The sequence below is a fragment of the Phascolarctos cinereus genome, unplaced genomic scaffold, assembly GCF_003287225.1.
Source record: "Phascolarctos cinereus isolate Bilbo 61053 unplaced genomic scaffold, phaCin_HiC Scaffold_4;HRSCAF=312, whole genome shotgun sequence".
Lineage (NCBI taxonomy): Eukaryota > Metazoa > Chordata > Mammalia > Diprotodontia > Phascolarctidae > Phascolarctos > Phascolarctos cinereus.
The window spans coordinates 697,043,610-697,059,815 of NW_027555847.1; the positions used below are offsets into that span (position 1 = coordinate 697,043,610).

The 16,206-nt window shown below is 44.4% G+C and overlaps 1 protein-coding gene across 1 annotated transcript in view; it reads right to left on the minus strand.

The window, feature by feature from the left end:
- Window positions 1-15,904, minus strand: part of LRRC43 (leucine rich repeat containing 43) — a 30,758-nt gene extending 14,854 nt beyond the window's left edge. Inside the window, exons 1-4 of the mRNA XM_078154279.1 lie at window positions 15,395-15,904; window positions 6,058-6,318; window positions 4,812-4,922; window positions 2,854-2,993 (exon numbers count right to left, since the gene is read on the minus strand). Coding sequence (XP_078010405.1) covers window positions 2,854-2,993; window positions 4,812-4,922; window positions 6,058-6,318; window positions 15,395-15,493 — 611 coding nt within the window. The 5' untranslated portion in view covers window positions 15,494-15,904. The remainder of the gene's footprint in view (window positions 1-2,853; window positions 2,994-4,811; window positions 4,923-6,057; window positions 6,319-15,394) is intronic.
- Window positions 15,905-16,206: the final 302 nt, after the last annotated feature.

A 16,206-nucleotide genomic window follows, 5' to 3' on the forward strand; every position in this document is an offset into this window, starting at 1 on the left:
AAACAGTCCAGGGCCAATCCAATCAGTGAGGCTGGCCAACGCGTCCTAACACAGCCAGAGCTCTCTCTAGGCATTCTGGCGCCAGGTCGGGCAGCCCTCCCTCAATTCAGTGCGAACTAATATTCCTGCTAACCGTGTGCTGAATTCAGTAAGTACACGTGTGTAGCAAATACCAAAACTGCAACACCCCTAAACACCGCTGCTTTAACATTTGTAATCCAATCGGAATCAAACTCCTAGGCAGGCCCTGTTTTCCATAGTCTTTGTGCTCCCTGGGCCTGTAGGATTGGACTAAAATTTCATGCCTAAAGCCCTGCCCAGCCCACCTTACAGTATCTCTAGCTAATGTCCTCTCTCCTCTGTGGTCTACGGTCCCTGCCTCTCCACCAATCAATCAGCCCACAGGTAACTGTTAGCACTTACTTGGGGCAGTTCCCATGGCAAGCGCTAGACCTACAAGGCCTAAATGAAGTCCTGCCTTATCTGCAAAGCACAAAGCATTTAGCAGGTCATCCCTCCATTCAGAAATCATCTTTATAAGCATATGCCCCATGTCCCCCGAAATGCTATGAACCGTGGCCATCATCTGATCTCATCCCCTTATTTTTATAGATAAGAAAAGCCCAGAGAGGGGAAGGTTCTCTGCCCAAGGTAACATTCATAGCAGCAGAGGGACCCTTAATCTCCAAGCATGGTGCTGCTGTTCTACCCTCAGGGCTAACTCTGGCCTCTCCAGACCAGGTGCACAAATGCCAAGCCCTTGGTGGGGGGGCGGGGTGTCACACCTTCTCCAGCCCTGGCACGTACTCAATGAGTATTTGTTGGCTGATTGAAAAAAAAAATAGAGAAGAGTACTAATGAGGGCGAGAGGAATAAGAGGCCATTGTGGATCTGGCAAGAAAACTGAATGTTGGACCTGGAGTCAGGAAGACCTGGGTCTGAATCTGGTCTCAGACACTTACTAGCTGTGTGACCTTGGGCAAGTCACTCAATCTCTGCCAGCCTCAGTTTCTTCATCTTAAAATGGGTCTAATAATAGCACCCACTTCCCAGGGCTTTTGTGAGAATATGTAAAACACTCCGCAGACCTTAAAGCTGTGTCAGCTACCCTAGCATGCAAGTGAACCCTCTGGGAGCCTTTGTTCATCTGTAAAATGGCCCCATCTGGCTCTAAGGCTCATGCTTCTCCTACCCACACCACAAAGTCTGGAGGAGTAAGCAGGTGAGGCTGCTGCCCGTGACAGCAGCTTAAACCACCTTCTCTAAGCTAAAAGGACCAAAGTCCTCTCTAGCAAGAGGTCAGTCAAGGAGAATATATCGGAAAGCCAAGAGTGTTAGTTTCTCAAGGGCTGAGCCTGGGGACTTGGCAAAGAAGAGGGCAAAGAAAGATAAGGATGAACAGAGGGTGGATTTTCCCACCGACACAAGTTAAAAATGAAACAGATTTTAGCTCCAAGTACCAAAGCAAAAAAAAACCAACCCAAAAACTGACCAACCCATCCCTCACCAAAAAAAAAACAACCCAAAAACCCCAAACCTCTCAACACCCAGCAGCTTACCGGCGCCTTATCTTTTTACAATCACACCAAATACCTACAATTTCCCACAGAATAACCCTCCTCACTCGAGTCTTTCCTTCCCTTTTGTGACATGTCCTCTTGTGTGACACTCTCAGAGCCTAGTCTATGAGGGCACAGGAACGGTCACATGGGTCACATTCTTTCAAAGAACAGGAAAAAGCAAGAAGGGGGCACAAATCTACATGTGAGATACATGTTCCATTTGTTAAGCTTCGAAGCAATAGGTGTATCTCGAACCTGAATTATCTCTGGCTAATCCTCTCTGTTAACCAGACTGCCCAGTGGAGGCCTCTTTTCTCAGCATTTCATCAAGGCCCACCCGGGTAAATAAATGTCAGCAGGAAAAGGGGAGGAGGTCAGAAGTTCTGGTTGAAGAGTAGGATTTGGGATCACTTGCAGTTTTCACTGATCAACGTTTTCCTTCGTTCTAAGAGCTTGGAAATTCAGTTCAACAGGCCTTTCCTGAACAAAGAGACTGGGCTTCCGAGGTCAGCCTACCCTAAAAAGATACCTGCCCTGTCACCTTTTCCATAATCTAGAATCGCAATTTCTTTAAATGTGGGAGAGGGAAAAACAGTGGTCTTAGACACTGGGAATTCTACCTAACGCGGGCATCATAATTGCACTATTTGGATAGTACTTGGCAAGGTTTCCTTCCGTAGCCTTCCAACACCATGCCCTGGGATTTCCGTTTTCCATGGCTGACCCGACAAATAGATCATAAATAAGAGCTGACTCTGCGATGCAACCATGAACACATAGTGTGCTCAATAAATAAGGAATATGGGGCAGCTAGATGGTACAGTGAATAGAACTCTGGCCTTGGAGTCAGGAGGACCTGAGTTCAAATCCAGACCTAGACACGTAACACTTAACTAGCTGTGTGACCTTGGGTAAGTCACTTAACCCCAATCACCTCACCCAAAATAAATAAATAAATAAATAAACAAATAAATAAACAAATAAACAAACAAATAAGGAATATATCAAACAAACAAGGGTATGTAATCTATCACAACATCTTTCCAGAGGAAAAATAGCAGGGTGTGTGACATGATCAATCGGGGAAAATTTTTCATAGTTAAGTCTGCTATTGCTTTCTGGGTTTGTGGGTTGGATGAGAAACAAAAATTTGAAGTCTGTAGCCATAAGCCAAGAAGTGAAAACAAAAAGAGCCAAATCAAACCGCTTTATCCACCTGGAGACATCAACATCTGGTGCTTAATCTCCCCCCCCAACCCCCCCACCTCCTAATTAAGAGATCTTCAATTACCAGTAGTTGGCGGTGATATATTGGCTTTCCAGGAAGCCATTAAGTTGGTTGTGGCCCACGCCCAAATGCTGGAGGGCCGGAAGGGGGTGAGAGCACAGACACTGGATACTGGTCATTTCATTTCCATAGAGCTCCAGGACCTAAGTGAGGAGAACACCACAGAGGCCATGACTAGAAGGAAAAACAAAGCCAAAAACACCTTGCTTCTTTCTCTAAAGACCCACAGAACTCAGGAAGGAAAGGTTTTTTTTTCTTTCTAATAGAATTTTATTTTTTACCCCAGTTACATGTCAAGAAAATTTTTAGGGGCAGCTAGGTGGCACAGAGGACAGAGCACCGGCCCTGAAGTCAGGAGTACCTGAGTTCAAATCTGGACTCAGACCAAACACTTGACACTTACTAGCTGTGTGACCCTGGGCAAGTCACTTAACCCCAATTGCCTTAAAAAAAATTTAGTATTCATTTTATAAGATTTTGAGTTCCAAATTTTCCTCCCTCTCTTCCTTCCCCTCTTCTGAAAACGGTAGGCAGTTTGATATAGTTTATATATATGCTATCACGTAAAAATATTTCCATATGAGTCCTTTGTATTTGTCTTGGATCACTGTGTTGCTGAGAAGAGCTGAGTCATTCATAGCTGATCCTCACGCAATGTTGCTGTTACTGTGTACAATGTTTTCCTGGTTCTGCACATTTCATTTTGCATCAGTTCATACAAGTGTTTCCAGGTTTTTCTGAAGTCCTTCTGCTCTTCTTTTCTTATGGAACAATAGTATTCCATGACATTCATATGAAACAACTTGTTCAGCCATTCCCTAACTGATGGGCATCCCCTCAATTTCCAATTCTTGGCCACCACAAAAAGAGCTGTTGTAAATATTTTTGCACATATGGGTCCTTTCTCCTTTTTTATGATTTCTTTGGGAGGGAAGGAAGGTTTTATTAAGATGGTCACACCATCCTGACCAATTTATCCTACTATGGCATTGCACGAGGAGTTTGCTGGCCCGGGGTACTGCTGATCCCTCTGGACATGCTGCCAAGAGGACACTCAGCCTTGGACTGGTCCCGGATGACTGATGATTCACTGACTGAGGCCCAGGAAGATCCTTCTGGAGAAGGAGTATTCTCCCCGTGATCGTCTGTAAGAGTTGTGGAACTGGCCCCTCTTTTGAGGCCTTCTCCTTTGGTGAAGCTTTTTCCTCCCTTGAACTTTAGGAGGTGGGGTCTTTTCCCCTATCCTCAACCCCCCCCCATGTCTTATCTAGACTTCATAGTTCCCCTCATTCCCCATTCTCAGCACCTAGGGTAGTTTTCTATAAATAATAGCAGCTTAATAAATATTCATTGAATAAATGAATGTGTCCCAACTCCTCTGTAGCAAATTTTATCGGTCGAATGAGGAGTGGGACATTGTGGAGAGAGCTAATAGATATTTGGGAAGAAAATCCCCTATAGCAGGTTTAGAAGTTTGCTGTCATATTTGAGGGAAAATAAAAACTGAGAGTGGGGGTGGGGAGTACTGCGGCTATAGGACCATATTTGTGGATTCGAGATGAGGCTGATCTCCAGAAGAGTCAAAGCAGCAAAGGGGTGGTGGGCATTTGAAGCCGTAGGTGGAGGATGGGCGAGCTCTGCTTCCCTCCTCAAAGCCCCTCCACCAGGGTCTGGCTCAGCCACCATTCCACATGCCACAGAATGCATTCCTCATTCCCTCTTAGCATTAATGCCAACTATTCTCTGGATTCAGCCTCTCAGCTTAAACCTGGGAACGTCTTTTAAAATGCACCACCCTTCGAGGCTCAGGTTTCCTCCTCGCTCCCATTTTAAAAGGCCCAGGGATGCCCCACTGGCAGTTTGCATTCAGCCCAATGGTGCTGGCCATACCCCTCAGCATGTCGGGGATACAGCCATCCACAGCTCTGGTTGAATGACTTGGAATGTTGGCCACTAGTTACCTTCAGAGTTGGGGGAAGATTCATGGGGTCCACTGTCCTGATTCGGTTGGCACTCAATATCAGCTCTTCAAGCTTAAAAAACTTCAGTAGGTCCTCATCAATTAGGGTAACCTGGAAGATATAGGAGGGCAAGCTATGTTCCCAAAATGCAAGCCAGGACCATAATGATGACTCTACTTTAGGCAAAACAACATTCTTGTTCATCGAAATGGAACTAGGAACATGTTTAAGAAATTTCACAGTTTTTAATGATTCCAAGCTGCTTCTGGGCATAAAAACCCATCCTTTCAAATAAATTCTTCCAGTTTTGCCTGTGTATAACTGTGAATCTTGCAATGCTACAAACTCTAAAAAAAAACCCCAAGAAACCAGTGATGCCATGACTGACAAGGCACACCTGGAGAATGAAATGCAGGGATAACCAACATATAAGAAGAGGTACAAGAAACATGATCCAGGAAATGTATGATTTGAAGAGATGGTGGGAGGGGTGATGTAGCGACAACAAGGGACCCTCCACAATGGGAAGCCCTAATGTTAGACTGGTACCCACAAAATGCCAAACAGCATAGGAGGCCTTCAGCACAATGGTAGATCCTCTAGGACAGGGGTTCTCAACTTGGGGGTCTGGGAATGTCTTTTTTTAAAAAATATTTTGACAACTGTATTTCAATATAAGTTGTTTCTTTTGTAATCTTAAGTGTCTTGTTTTATGTACTTAAAAACATGGACTCTGACACAATATAGGTTACAAAGTATTACTCTAGGTCCTATGGGAAAACAGATACAAGAGCTTCCTAGGACAAGAATATACACAAGAGTTATGACCTATACTGGTGGAGAGAATTCAACTATCCATGAGACCACTGGAGGGGTCACGAAGGAGCCATTTTGCAAGATGCAAAGGTCTCTGCAACAGTGAGGTTCGAGACCCCACTCACATACACAGTAACTCACTGTGTGACCTTGGATAAGCCTTCCCATTTATTTGGGCCTCAGTTTCCCCATTTGTAAAAAGAGAAAGCTGGACTAGATTCCTCCTAATCCAGATCTCCCAAGTTCATTATAAAGGCAGAATTAGAACTTGATGGTTCTAGGCTCTCCGGATTCTTGTTCCTCTTCCCCTCCCACCCCCCCATCTTTGCCCTTCATTTCATCAATAATTTATGGAAGGAGGACTGCTCCCCTGCCCCTTTCTAATATTAACCTCTGTCTCCTGATGCCTTTCCCTGTCTCCAGCACTTACCCCCTTGTTCACCACTCGCAGGGATGTGAAATAGGAGAGTAAGAAAGCATTGTCAATGATGAGGGGGTTCTGGATGGCAAGCTCTCTCAGATACTGGTCTTCCACAGTTGAATCCTTGTGTTGAGCCCAGGGAGACTCTGGACTTTGGACCAGCCTCAATAGGCTTTCCACATCCTCCTCTTTAGGTGACACATTATCTGGCATTTTAGGGATCCCACCTTTCCAGGATTTCAGGTTTTCAGGGGAAAAGCGGGTTTTGTTCTATAATAGGAAGAGGAGAGTTCATATAAGTTTAAACTTGAATTCGACAAGTATTCATTCATCTAACAAGTATTTCCTGGGAGCCTGTTGTAGGAAAAGCCCAATGCTAGGCACAATAATATGGTTCCTGCCCTTAGGGAACTTAAAGTCTGGGAAGTAAGAAAGCCACATTCCCAAATGACTCCAAATAAAAAGCCAGAGGACTTCAGCTTAGGTAAAGAGGATTTCTCTCTAGAGAGACCAGAGAAGAGATATTTGAGTAGATGCTTGAAGTAGAGATAAATAGATAAGTAGAATGGGTGATGATAAGGAGGTGTTGGGCTTACAGATGAAGGAAACAACATGAGCTAGGACAGGAAAGCAGAGGACCCATTCAAGAAATAGCACGTATGGCATTTTGGCCGGATTACAAAACATATTGGGGGATAGCTTGAGATGAAGTTGGAAAGGGGGGCTGAGGCCAGGCCTTGAAGGTCAGACAGAAGAGTCTGAATTCCATTCTATCCAAAGGCAAGGAAGTGATGTCATCAAGGGAGTACCTGAGGAAGATTAATAGGACAACAGTATACAGGAGGTATTGGAGTGGGGGAAGATCAAAGAGCCCTAGATAATTCAATCAGACAACAGCAAACATTTCTTAAGCATCTACTAAGGCATTGCAAGACCAAAATGAATCAGTCCCTGGGGTCGAGGAATTTCCATTCTCCTGGAGGAATATAACATACACGGTCTAGAAAAGTAAATACTGAGCAATATCGGAAGGGAGGTAGCATTAGTGACTGAAGGTGCCAGGAAAGGCTTCCTATTGGAGGTGATACCTGAATAGAGCTTTGAAGGAAGTTAGGGATTTTATGAAGCAGAGGTGAAGAGGGAGAGAGTGAATCCCAGATACAGGAGAGGGAATGTCCTGGGCTTGAAGAATGGTAAAACGGAAGAGGGCAAGTTTGCCTAGGAAGTAAGTGCATGGGAACCGATTGATGACAGGCTTGAAATGCCAGTTTAAGAAACCGTCCCACTGACCGAACAATGTCTTTGTTTGTTTTTGAGGGTTTCGTTTGTTTGTTTTTTGAGACTGGGTTTCCCTATGGCACCCAGGCTGAAGCCCCAAAGGCCACTCCCGGGCCCCATCCCACAACTGATGTGGGAGGAGTTAAGGGACTCCTAAGGTTTCAAACCCAGGTGACTGGACCAGTGTGGCAGCAATTAAAATAAAAAAGGAAGAGATGGATTCGAGAGTTATTTCAAAAGAAGGATTGACAAAAAATGACTAATTTTAGCGTGTGGAGCACCTGGAAGAGGGAGAAGTCCATGGTTTCATGCCTACTACCATTAGCAGAAAGAAACAAGTTGGGAGTCCATAAAATATAGCTGCTTTGTTCAGTCGTTTTTCAGTCATGTCTGACTCTTTATGACTCCATTTGGGGTTTTCTTGGCAAAGATATTGGAGTAATTTGCCATTTCCTTCTCCAGCTCATTTTACAGATGAGGAAACTGAAGCAAACTGAGTTAAGTGACTTGCCCAGGGTCACACAGCTAATAAGTGTCTGAGGCCAGATCTGAACCTACAGCACTCTATCCACTGCACCACCTAGCTGTCCCTGTAGCTCTTAATTATTTCAAATAGTCAACTGAAAATGGGAAATGTAGTTTTATGATCCCCATCTTATTTATCTTTGTATTTCTGTCAATGCTTGGCACACAGTAAGGGCTTAATAAATGCCTGCTTGCTGATTATTTCTGTTGGTAGCTAAGCACAGGTTCTCAATAAATGTTTGTTAAATTGAATACATAAATTCCCTTCTTTGAAGCGAGTGATCAGAACTGTATGTACTACATATATACATATACACATATGTATACACACATACACATATTACTCAACTGGAATTTAAGAAACCAAACTGAACATTTTGATATTAAAAGTTAAGAATTCTTCACCTTAACCAAGAATACGGATGAGGTAGGTTTTCACATGAAGATTGCTACAAAATTTGGTTTTTTTATTAAAAACAACTGTTTGCAATAGCAGCCAGCCAGTACTTGTCTCTAAAGATTATCTGGAGATGAAGACTTCCCTATCACCAGTGCAGAATTTTATCTGAGCATTTTGTAGGTAGCTTACAAAACGAAACAAGTAAAAGATGACAATTAAGAAAAAAAAACTGAGAAAAGCATTCTTAGCAGCACTTTGTGGTAGCAGAGAACTAAATAACATAGATGCTCATCTATGTTAAATGATTAAACAAGTGATATAGGAGTATAATGCAATGTCACTAAGCTAGAAAATACAGCGTATGATGAACACAGAAAGCATGGTAAGACATACGAACTAATGAAAAAATTAAGCAAATCAAACCACGGAAACAATTAAACAATGACTATAACAATGAATAACAAAAGAAATTGAATGTTGTCCAATGATGACCAAGCTTGTTCCTGAAGAAGGAATCAGAAAATGCATCCCCTCCCTTCATTGCAGAGGTGGTGGGCTATAGATGTGGAAAATTGCATATACTGTCATAACTAATTATGGTGTTGGTGACTTTTGCTCGACAGTTTTGCTGCAAGGGATAGCTCTCTGAGTAGGCGGAGGTGGAAGGATGTACCTGGAAGAGAAGGTGATACAAAAGCAAAAGATAGTAACAAAATTTAAAAAGAAAATTAAAAGATATATTTGTAATGTATTTGTATATATAATGTATATGTGTATAGAATGTTGCTTGCACCATCAGACCACAGGCTATCAGAGACTCATTATCCCAGTGTTTCACTTCACTGTTTTTCTTTGTTGTAGGGAAAGAGTCTATCAAAAAGTGACTCTGGGGACAGCTAGGTAGTGCAGTGAATAGAGCACCAGCCCTGAAGTCAGAAGGATCTCAGTTCAAATCCAGCCTCAGATACTTGACACTTGCTAGCTCTGTGACCCTGGGCAAGTCACTTAACCCTGATTACCTCTCCCAAAAAAGTGACTCTGATATTTAAAAAGGCATCAATAAAAGAAAAAAAGCTGGAAAAAAAAAAGAATAAAGGATAGATCTTCATAGCAGTACCATTTATGGTACCAGAAGCATTGGAAATCCAATAGATGCCCACCAACTGGGGAATGACTAAGCAAATTGTAGTATATTAATGTAATATAATATTATTGTGCCATCAGAAATGACACATATGAATTCCGAGAAGCACAAGGAAACGCAGATGAACTGACAAGAATAGAGTAATCAAAACCAAGAGAACGATGCTCACATTGATGTAAATGGAAATAGCCACAGGAACAAGACTGAACACCACAGGGAATTACAATGACTAAGCTTGGTCTGGCAGAAGAGGCGAGAAAAAGGGCCTCCTCCCCCTCACAGATGCCATCACCTGTGCTGCCAGATGGGGCCGATGTGTTGGCTGGCTTTGCGAACTGTCTTTTTTCTCCTTTTTTATTCTTTGGCACAAAGCAGAGCTTCATGGGTAGGGAAAAGAGGAAGGGTAGATAGAAAACTGAAGTTCATATAAAAACAAAAGAAAATAATAAAATATGCTTTAAAGAAAATAAGGTTGGTACTGATTAAGCACCACATGTGAGCCAAGCAATTACCCGGGAAAATCCCCAAGAATTAAAAGTCACAATTCCCCCTCTTTGGTAAGTTTGCAATTTGGCTGAGAAATGTTAACATGAAATAACTGCAGAATCCACCTTAAATTACTACTCCCAAGCTTCATCATGCCATAGCAGCAACCTCAGAATCTCAAAGGTTATACCAGCACAGCCCAATTCTACCAAGCTGAAAAAGCTTTGGGTACGAGTCTGTTGACTGACTGTCTGTCTGTTTTTTGAGAACCAGTCTAGCTAAATCTGAAAAAGTTCATCATCAGATGGCTGGCTGCAGTGTGATGGATTTTTTTATTTTGGCCACAGTAGCTGTGGAATGCCATCTACTAAAAAGAGGATTGCTATCTGCATTGGGAAATCACACACACACACACACACACACACACACACACAGAGGGATTCTTGACATATTGAAGTTACTATAGAATGCTTAGGAAGGAACATATGAATGAGCCCATTTCACAGATGGAAAGAGAGATAACTGTCAGTTCCAACCGTGCAATGGACTATGAAACTTACAACTTAGAAGTATTCAACAGACCATGCAGACAGGGTTGGGCCCATGTTTTCCTGAGCCTGCAAAAGAACTGCACAGCATTGTGGTACCTGGAATCTCCCAATTCTCAGCTATAGGAACTGGGAGCATTTCAAAATTATTTCAACGGACCTTCAAAGAAGCTCTCTGGGGTAGAGCCAAGATGGTGGAGTAGCTTTTATGTCACACCCCCCAAAAATCTTCCAATTAGATCTAGAAAAATACACCTGACTGAATCCTGAAGGAGAAATTCAGGAGAAAAAAGGTCATTGTGAGCCCTTTTTCCAGCCCAGGTCAGCATAATGAGACAGAGAGATCTGCAGATGCTGGGAACAGGTCTGGCCAGAAGCAGCCATGCAGAGCATTTCAGCACCGACCAACAGGCTCCTTACTAGTGTGGGGGGAGGGGTATGTGTGCAAGAAGAGGTCCTAGACCCAGACCCATACCAGGACTGGACACCATCTGGCAACTTTGTCACCTACTATGCAGTTCTAAGTCATAGATCAAGGGTAGACTGTGTTCCCAGGGGTGGCGCTGAGAAGTAAGAAGCAATTGTACTCCCTGAGTACTGAGAGGATAAGCAGCAGCAGCAGCGCGGCTCAGACCCCAGAAGCAGAGTGATGGCTCAGGTCCAGCTTCTAGCCTAATCTGAAGCCTGCAGACAAATAATCAGGGTGGGAATCTCTGACCAGAGGGAACTTAGAGAGTTTCCCATATGGCCAGTAATGGCTAAGTCCAACAACAGTCTACTGTTTCTCAGTCCCAAACCCAGGTCAAGGACTTGCAGAGTTCAGATCAGGGGAAAGCAGTAAGACTCTACCCTAAATGAGACTGCTTAGGGAGCATCAAAAATTTGCAGGTCCCCAGCCCAAGATGCCCCCGACATCCTAGAATGACACAGTACTCAGTACTCTAAGAGAGCAGCAACAGACCAGCCCAGACCTTCTCTCCAGGAGTGCAGACCGTAGCCCCAACATAAACTCCAAAGTCAAGAAGTGGGACAGAAGAATGAGAAAACAGAAAGAATCCCACCAGAAAAAAACTTCAGAATCTTAAGGAAAGAGAAGGGAAGAGGAATACACTAGCAGGGGAAGGGAAGGGAAAATCAGAGTATGTAAGTAGATATCTATGTAAATGAGGAGGAGGAGAGGAAGGGAGAACCTTATACTTGAACTTCATTCTCGTCTGAACTCTCAGAAGAGTGCTCCCTGCATTCACTTTTGTCCCAAACCATTCCGCACATAGCTGCCAAATCAATGTTCCAGTCATGACCCTGCCCCTTCCCTGCTTCCAGAAGCTTCCATGGCTCCTCACTGCCTTTTGGATGACGTATAAGCTCCTCTCTCTGAAAATTAATGCTTCTCACGATCTGGTTTTCTATCCTGGTGCTAGATAATTTTTACTTGTTTTGGAAGCCCTTTCCATCCTTGCTGAGACTCCAAACACCCCCGTCCTAGCAATACCCTCTCTGCCTCCTCTATCTTCTCTCCAACCCATCCCTCCTAACGTTGCCAAAGTAATTTGACTTAAGCACTGACCAATGTTGCTCTTCTGCTCAGAAAGGCTCCAGTGGTTTCCTGTTGCCTCTGGGATAAACTACAAAATCCTCTTTGGGGCACTTAAAAACCTTCACAATAGGGCTTCTGACTTTCCAGATGCATTACTCCTTAGCTAACCTGGCCTGCTTGCCCTTCCTAACCTAGAACATTTTAGCTTTCTTTTGTGCAGCTCTGTGACTTGGCAAAGGATGTCCCCCTATGCCAGAAATGGTCAGAATTTAATACAACCCAATTACTTAAAACTTAATTTTGAATTCTTGTGACTTACACATTTTTTTCCTTTTTTGATTATTAATTTTTTAACATTTTTTTTTTTTGCAAGGCAGTTGGGGTTAGGTGACTTGCCCAGAGTCACACAGCTAGTAAGTATCAAGTGTCTGAGGCAGGATTTGAACTCAGGTCCTCCTGACTCCAGAGCCGGTGCTCTATCCACTGGGCCACCTAGCTGCCCTTTAACATTCATTTTTTAAAAATGTTGAGTTCTGGATTCTCTCCCTCTCTTCCACTCCTCCCCTACCCACTATGAAAAGAAAGGTGACATCAGCTATACATGTGAAAACATGCAAAACACATTTCCATATTAGCCATGTTGTCTTCCCTTCCAAAAAAAGGAAGAAAAACAAAGTGAGAGAATTATGCTTCAATCCGTGCAATCCACAAATTCTCTTTCAGTGGCAGATAACATTTTTCAGCATAAGTCCTTCAGGACTGAATCACTTTATTGACCAGAACAGCCAAGTCACCCACAGTTGTTCGCTGTACAGTATTGCTGTTCAGTGTTCTCCTGGTTCTGCGCGCCTCGCTTTGCATCAGATCATCTAAGTCTTCCCAGGCTTTTCTGAAACCATTCCCCTTGTCATTTCTCATAGCACAATAGTATTCCAGCACAATCATATACCACAACTCGGTCAGCCATGCCCTGATTGATGAGCATCCCCCCAATTTCCAATTCTTGGCCACCACAAAAAGAGCTGCTATGAATATTTTTGTACATGTGGGTGCTTTTCCTTTTCCTTTCATCTCTTTGGGATATAGATATAGTAGTGGTATTGCTGAGTCAAAGGGCATGCATAGTTTCATAGCCCTTTTGGCACAGTTCCAAATTGTTCTCCAGAATGTCTGGACCGGTTCACAACTCCACCAACAATGCATTAGTGTTCCTATTTTTCCATATTCCCTCCAACATTTGTCCTTTTCCTCTTCTGTCATATTAGCCAATCTGAAGGGTGTGAAGTGATAACTCAGAGTTGTTTTAAGTTGCATTTCTCTAATCAATAGTAATTTAGAGTATTTTTTCATATGACTATAGCTATCTTTGATTTTTTTAAACTGAAAACTGCCCTTTGTTTTATTAAATTATTTATCACAAAACATTTATCTATCAATTGAGGAATGACATACACTCTTATAAATTTGACTTAGGTCTCTGTATCTTTGAGAAATGAGGCCTTTATCAGAGACACTTGTTAAAAATTTTTCTCCTAGTTTCCTGCTTTCCTTCTAATCTCGGCTGCATTGATTTTGTTTGTGCAAAAACTTTTTAATTTGATGTAATCAAAATTATCCATTTCACATCTCATAATGCTTTCTGTTTCTTGTTTGATCATAAATTCTTCCCTTATCCATAAATCTGACAGGTAAACTATTCCATGCTCCACTCACTTGCTTATGGTACCACCCTTTATGTCTAAATCATGTATTCATTTTGACCTATTACAGTTTTGTAGGATGAAGTTTATGCTACCATCCAGTTTAAAGTACCAAAATAATTCTACTAAGGAAATTACACTGGAGATTTCTGCGGTAAGATTGTAGTTGTTTTTTTTTTTAAACTTAATTTCTACCTCTTAGAATCCCCAGCTTTTTTCAAAGCTCAGCTCCAGCATCCCCTGCCTCCATGACACCTTCATTGATCCGGAAGTTGCCTGCTCCCTGAAATTACCTTGTATTTTGTATATATTTAATTTACATATATGGGCACAGAGAGAATGCAAGCTTCCTGAGGGCAAGTACTTTGATTTTTGTCTTTGTATTGCTAATACCTAGCACCACAGTGCTTGACCTACTATTCATAATTATCTGTTAATTCAATCATTAATACAAAGCTTATGCTGAGGCCAGGAGCCCATTCTTGAGATTTACCAACTTTGTCCTTGAGCTAGAAGTCCTGCTTGGAGTTACAAGCTTTACACTGAGGCCTCTGACTCTTCCCTGAGAACTCTTTCTTGGTTTGGGGATCCCTTTGCTGGTCCCAGGACCAGTGAGCCTTTTACTCCTACTCTCCATTCTTTTTCTTTGTTTTATGAGACAATACTGGAATACAGACAAAACTGTGTACTGGGAACTGAGAGTCCTCTCCTAGAATTACAGACTCTGTTTGGGGCATGAAAGCTCCTCCCAGGGGATTATGAGCTCTGCTCTGTACAGGTTCATTGGCCCTAGGAGCTCTTTGCCAAGGCTGGGAACCCTATACCATGGTTACAAATTCTATACTATGGGAAGCCCTTTTCTTGGGTGCAAGCTCTATTCAGGGTGGGGAAGCTATTCAAGGTTGCAGGATGGAGGGGAGAGGGTAATTCCTGTATCAGAGTTGCAAGCTCCCCTACCAGATCATGGAGTCCTTCTATAAAAACAATCCTTGTGGCAGACCTCTCCTAGAGATGGCAAATTCTGTAAAGGGAAGCAGGTCTTTCATACCTTTACAGGCTCTCTCAATACAGAAGCCAAGAATCCTTCACTCACAAGCTCTGGAGTGAACTGTCAGGACCCTTCCCTGGCCTTACAAATCAGCCCTTGGGCCTGGGAGACTTCCTTGGGCTCTGTACAATGCTGAAGTCTTTCATTGGTCACAGGAGCTCTCCAGTGTCAAAGCCTGGAGAAAAAGCTTTTACTCTGGTTACAAACTCTCCATTGGAACCAGGGCCCCTTTCCTCAAGTTACAAGCTCTGACTTGGCCCTGGGAGCCCTTCATTGTCCCAGAGTGAGGTGGGAAAGTCCTTTACTCACACTGTATTGGAGCTAGGGGTCCTATCCTACTTAGGGTTCCAAGCTCATGGCCGGGGCTGAAAGCCTTTCCCTGGTTGGGGGTTCACCAGCTTCAGGAACCCTTTACCAGGGTTACAGGTTCTATCTCCTTCTGGTCCAGGAAGCCCAGAGCCAAGAGCCTTGCCCTAGAGGACCAAGTTCCTGAACCCAGGCTGGGGAACTGAGGAAATAAGTTGGGAGGGGGCGGGCATCACTGGCCTAGGGTGCCCTTTACCAGGAGGTCCTCAGAAGCCCGTCGCCCAAGGCGAGGCTCTTGTAAGAGGTGCTCCTGCCAGGGCGGGGGTACAAGCCTGCCCTCCGGCCCCGATCCCCGCCCTCCCTGGGCTGCTCACCCAGCTGCCCAGACCGCACGGGAACTCGTGCAGACACAGCTGCCGAAGGTGCTCCTGGAAGGCCTTGCTCACCGTCACAGTCCCTGGCTCGGTCTCCATGGGGGGTGGGGGGCACAAGGGGCCACAAGGACCTGAATGGTCACGAGGTGCAATTCTCTGGATAGGGAGGGGCTAGAGGCCGGGGGGGGGGAGGGAATCTCAATAAAAAGGGGGCGCGGTCCTTAAAAAGGAGGGGATCCTGACACGGGGAGGGGCTCGAGGGGAAGAGAGAGCAAGGTCCTGGTTGGGGAGGGGGCGCGAGGTCCAGAGAGGGAAAGGGAGAGGGACTTAAGGGAGAGGGAAAACCGAGGCCCTAGGTGGGGAGAGGGGGGCGAGAAGCCCAACGGGGAAGGGGGCGCGAGGCCTTAAGAGGGAGGAGTGCCTGAGGGATACAAGTGCAAAGCCTGAGACCTAACAGACTGAGAACTCCGGGATCAAAGGCACAGGAGCCTGGGGTCCAAGCTGGAGGACGTTGCCAGGCAACCGCAAAAGCGTCGCCCATCCCCGCCTCCCTTCTGGCCCGCGCTTGCGCAGAAGCGCTGGAGGAGAGCGCGCGCTGGTCAGGAGGCTGCCGCAGCCACAGAGGCTCCCAGCCTTAGCCAATATCTTCTGGCCGGAGGTCCGGGACTTCAGAGCTGGGAACAGGCACCACAGATGTCTGCGGTGTGCTGCTAGGATCAGAGTCCCTCCCAGGGCACTTGTTATCTGTGTGAGCCTGGCCAAGTCCCGAGCCTGCCTGAGCCTCAGTTCCCTTAACTGTAAAATGTGGTTGA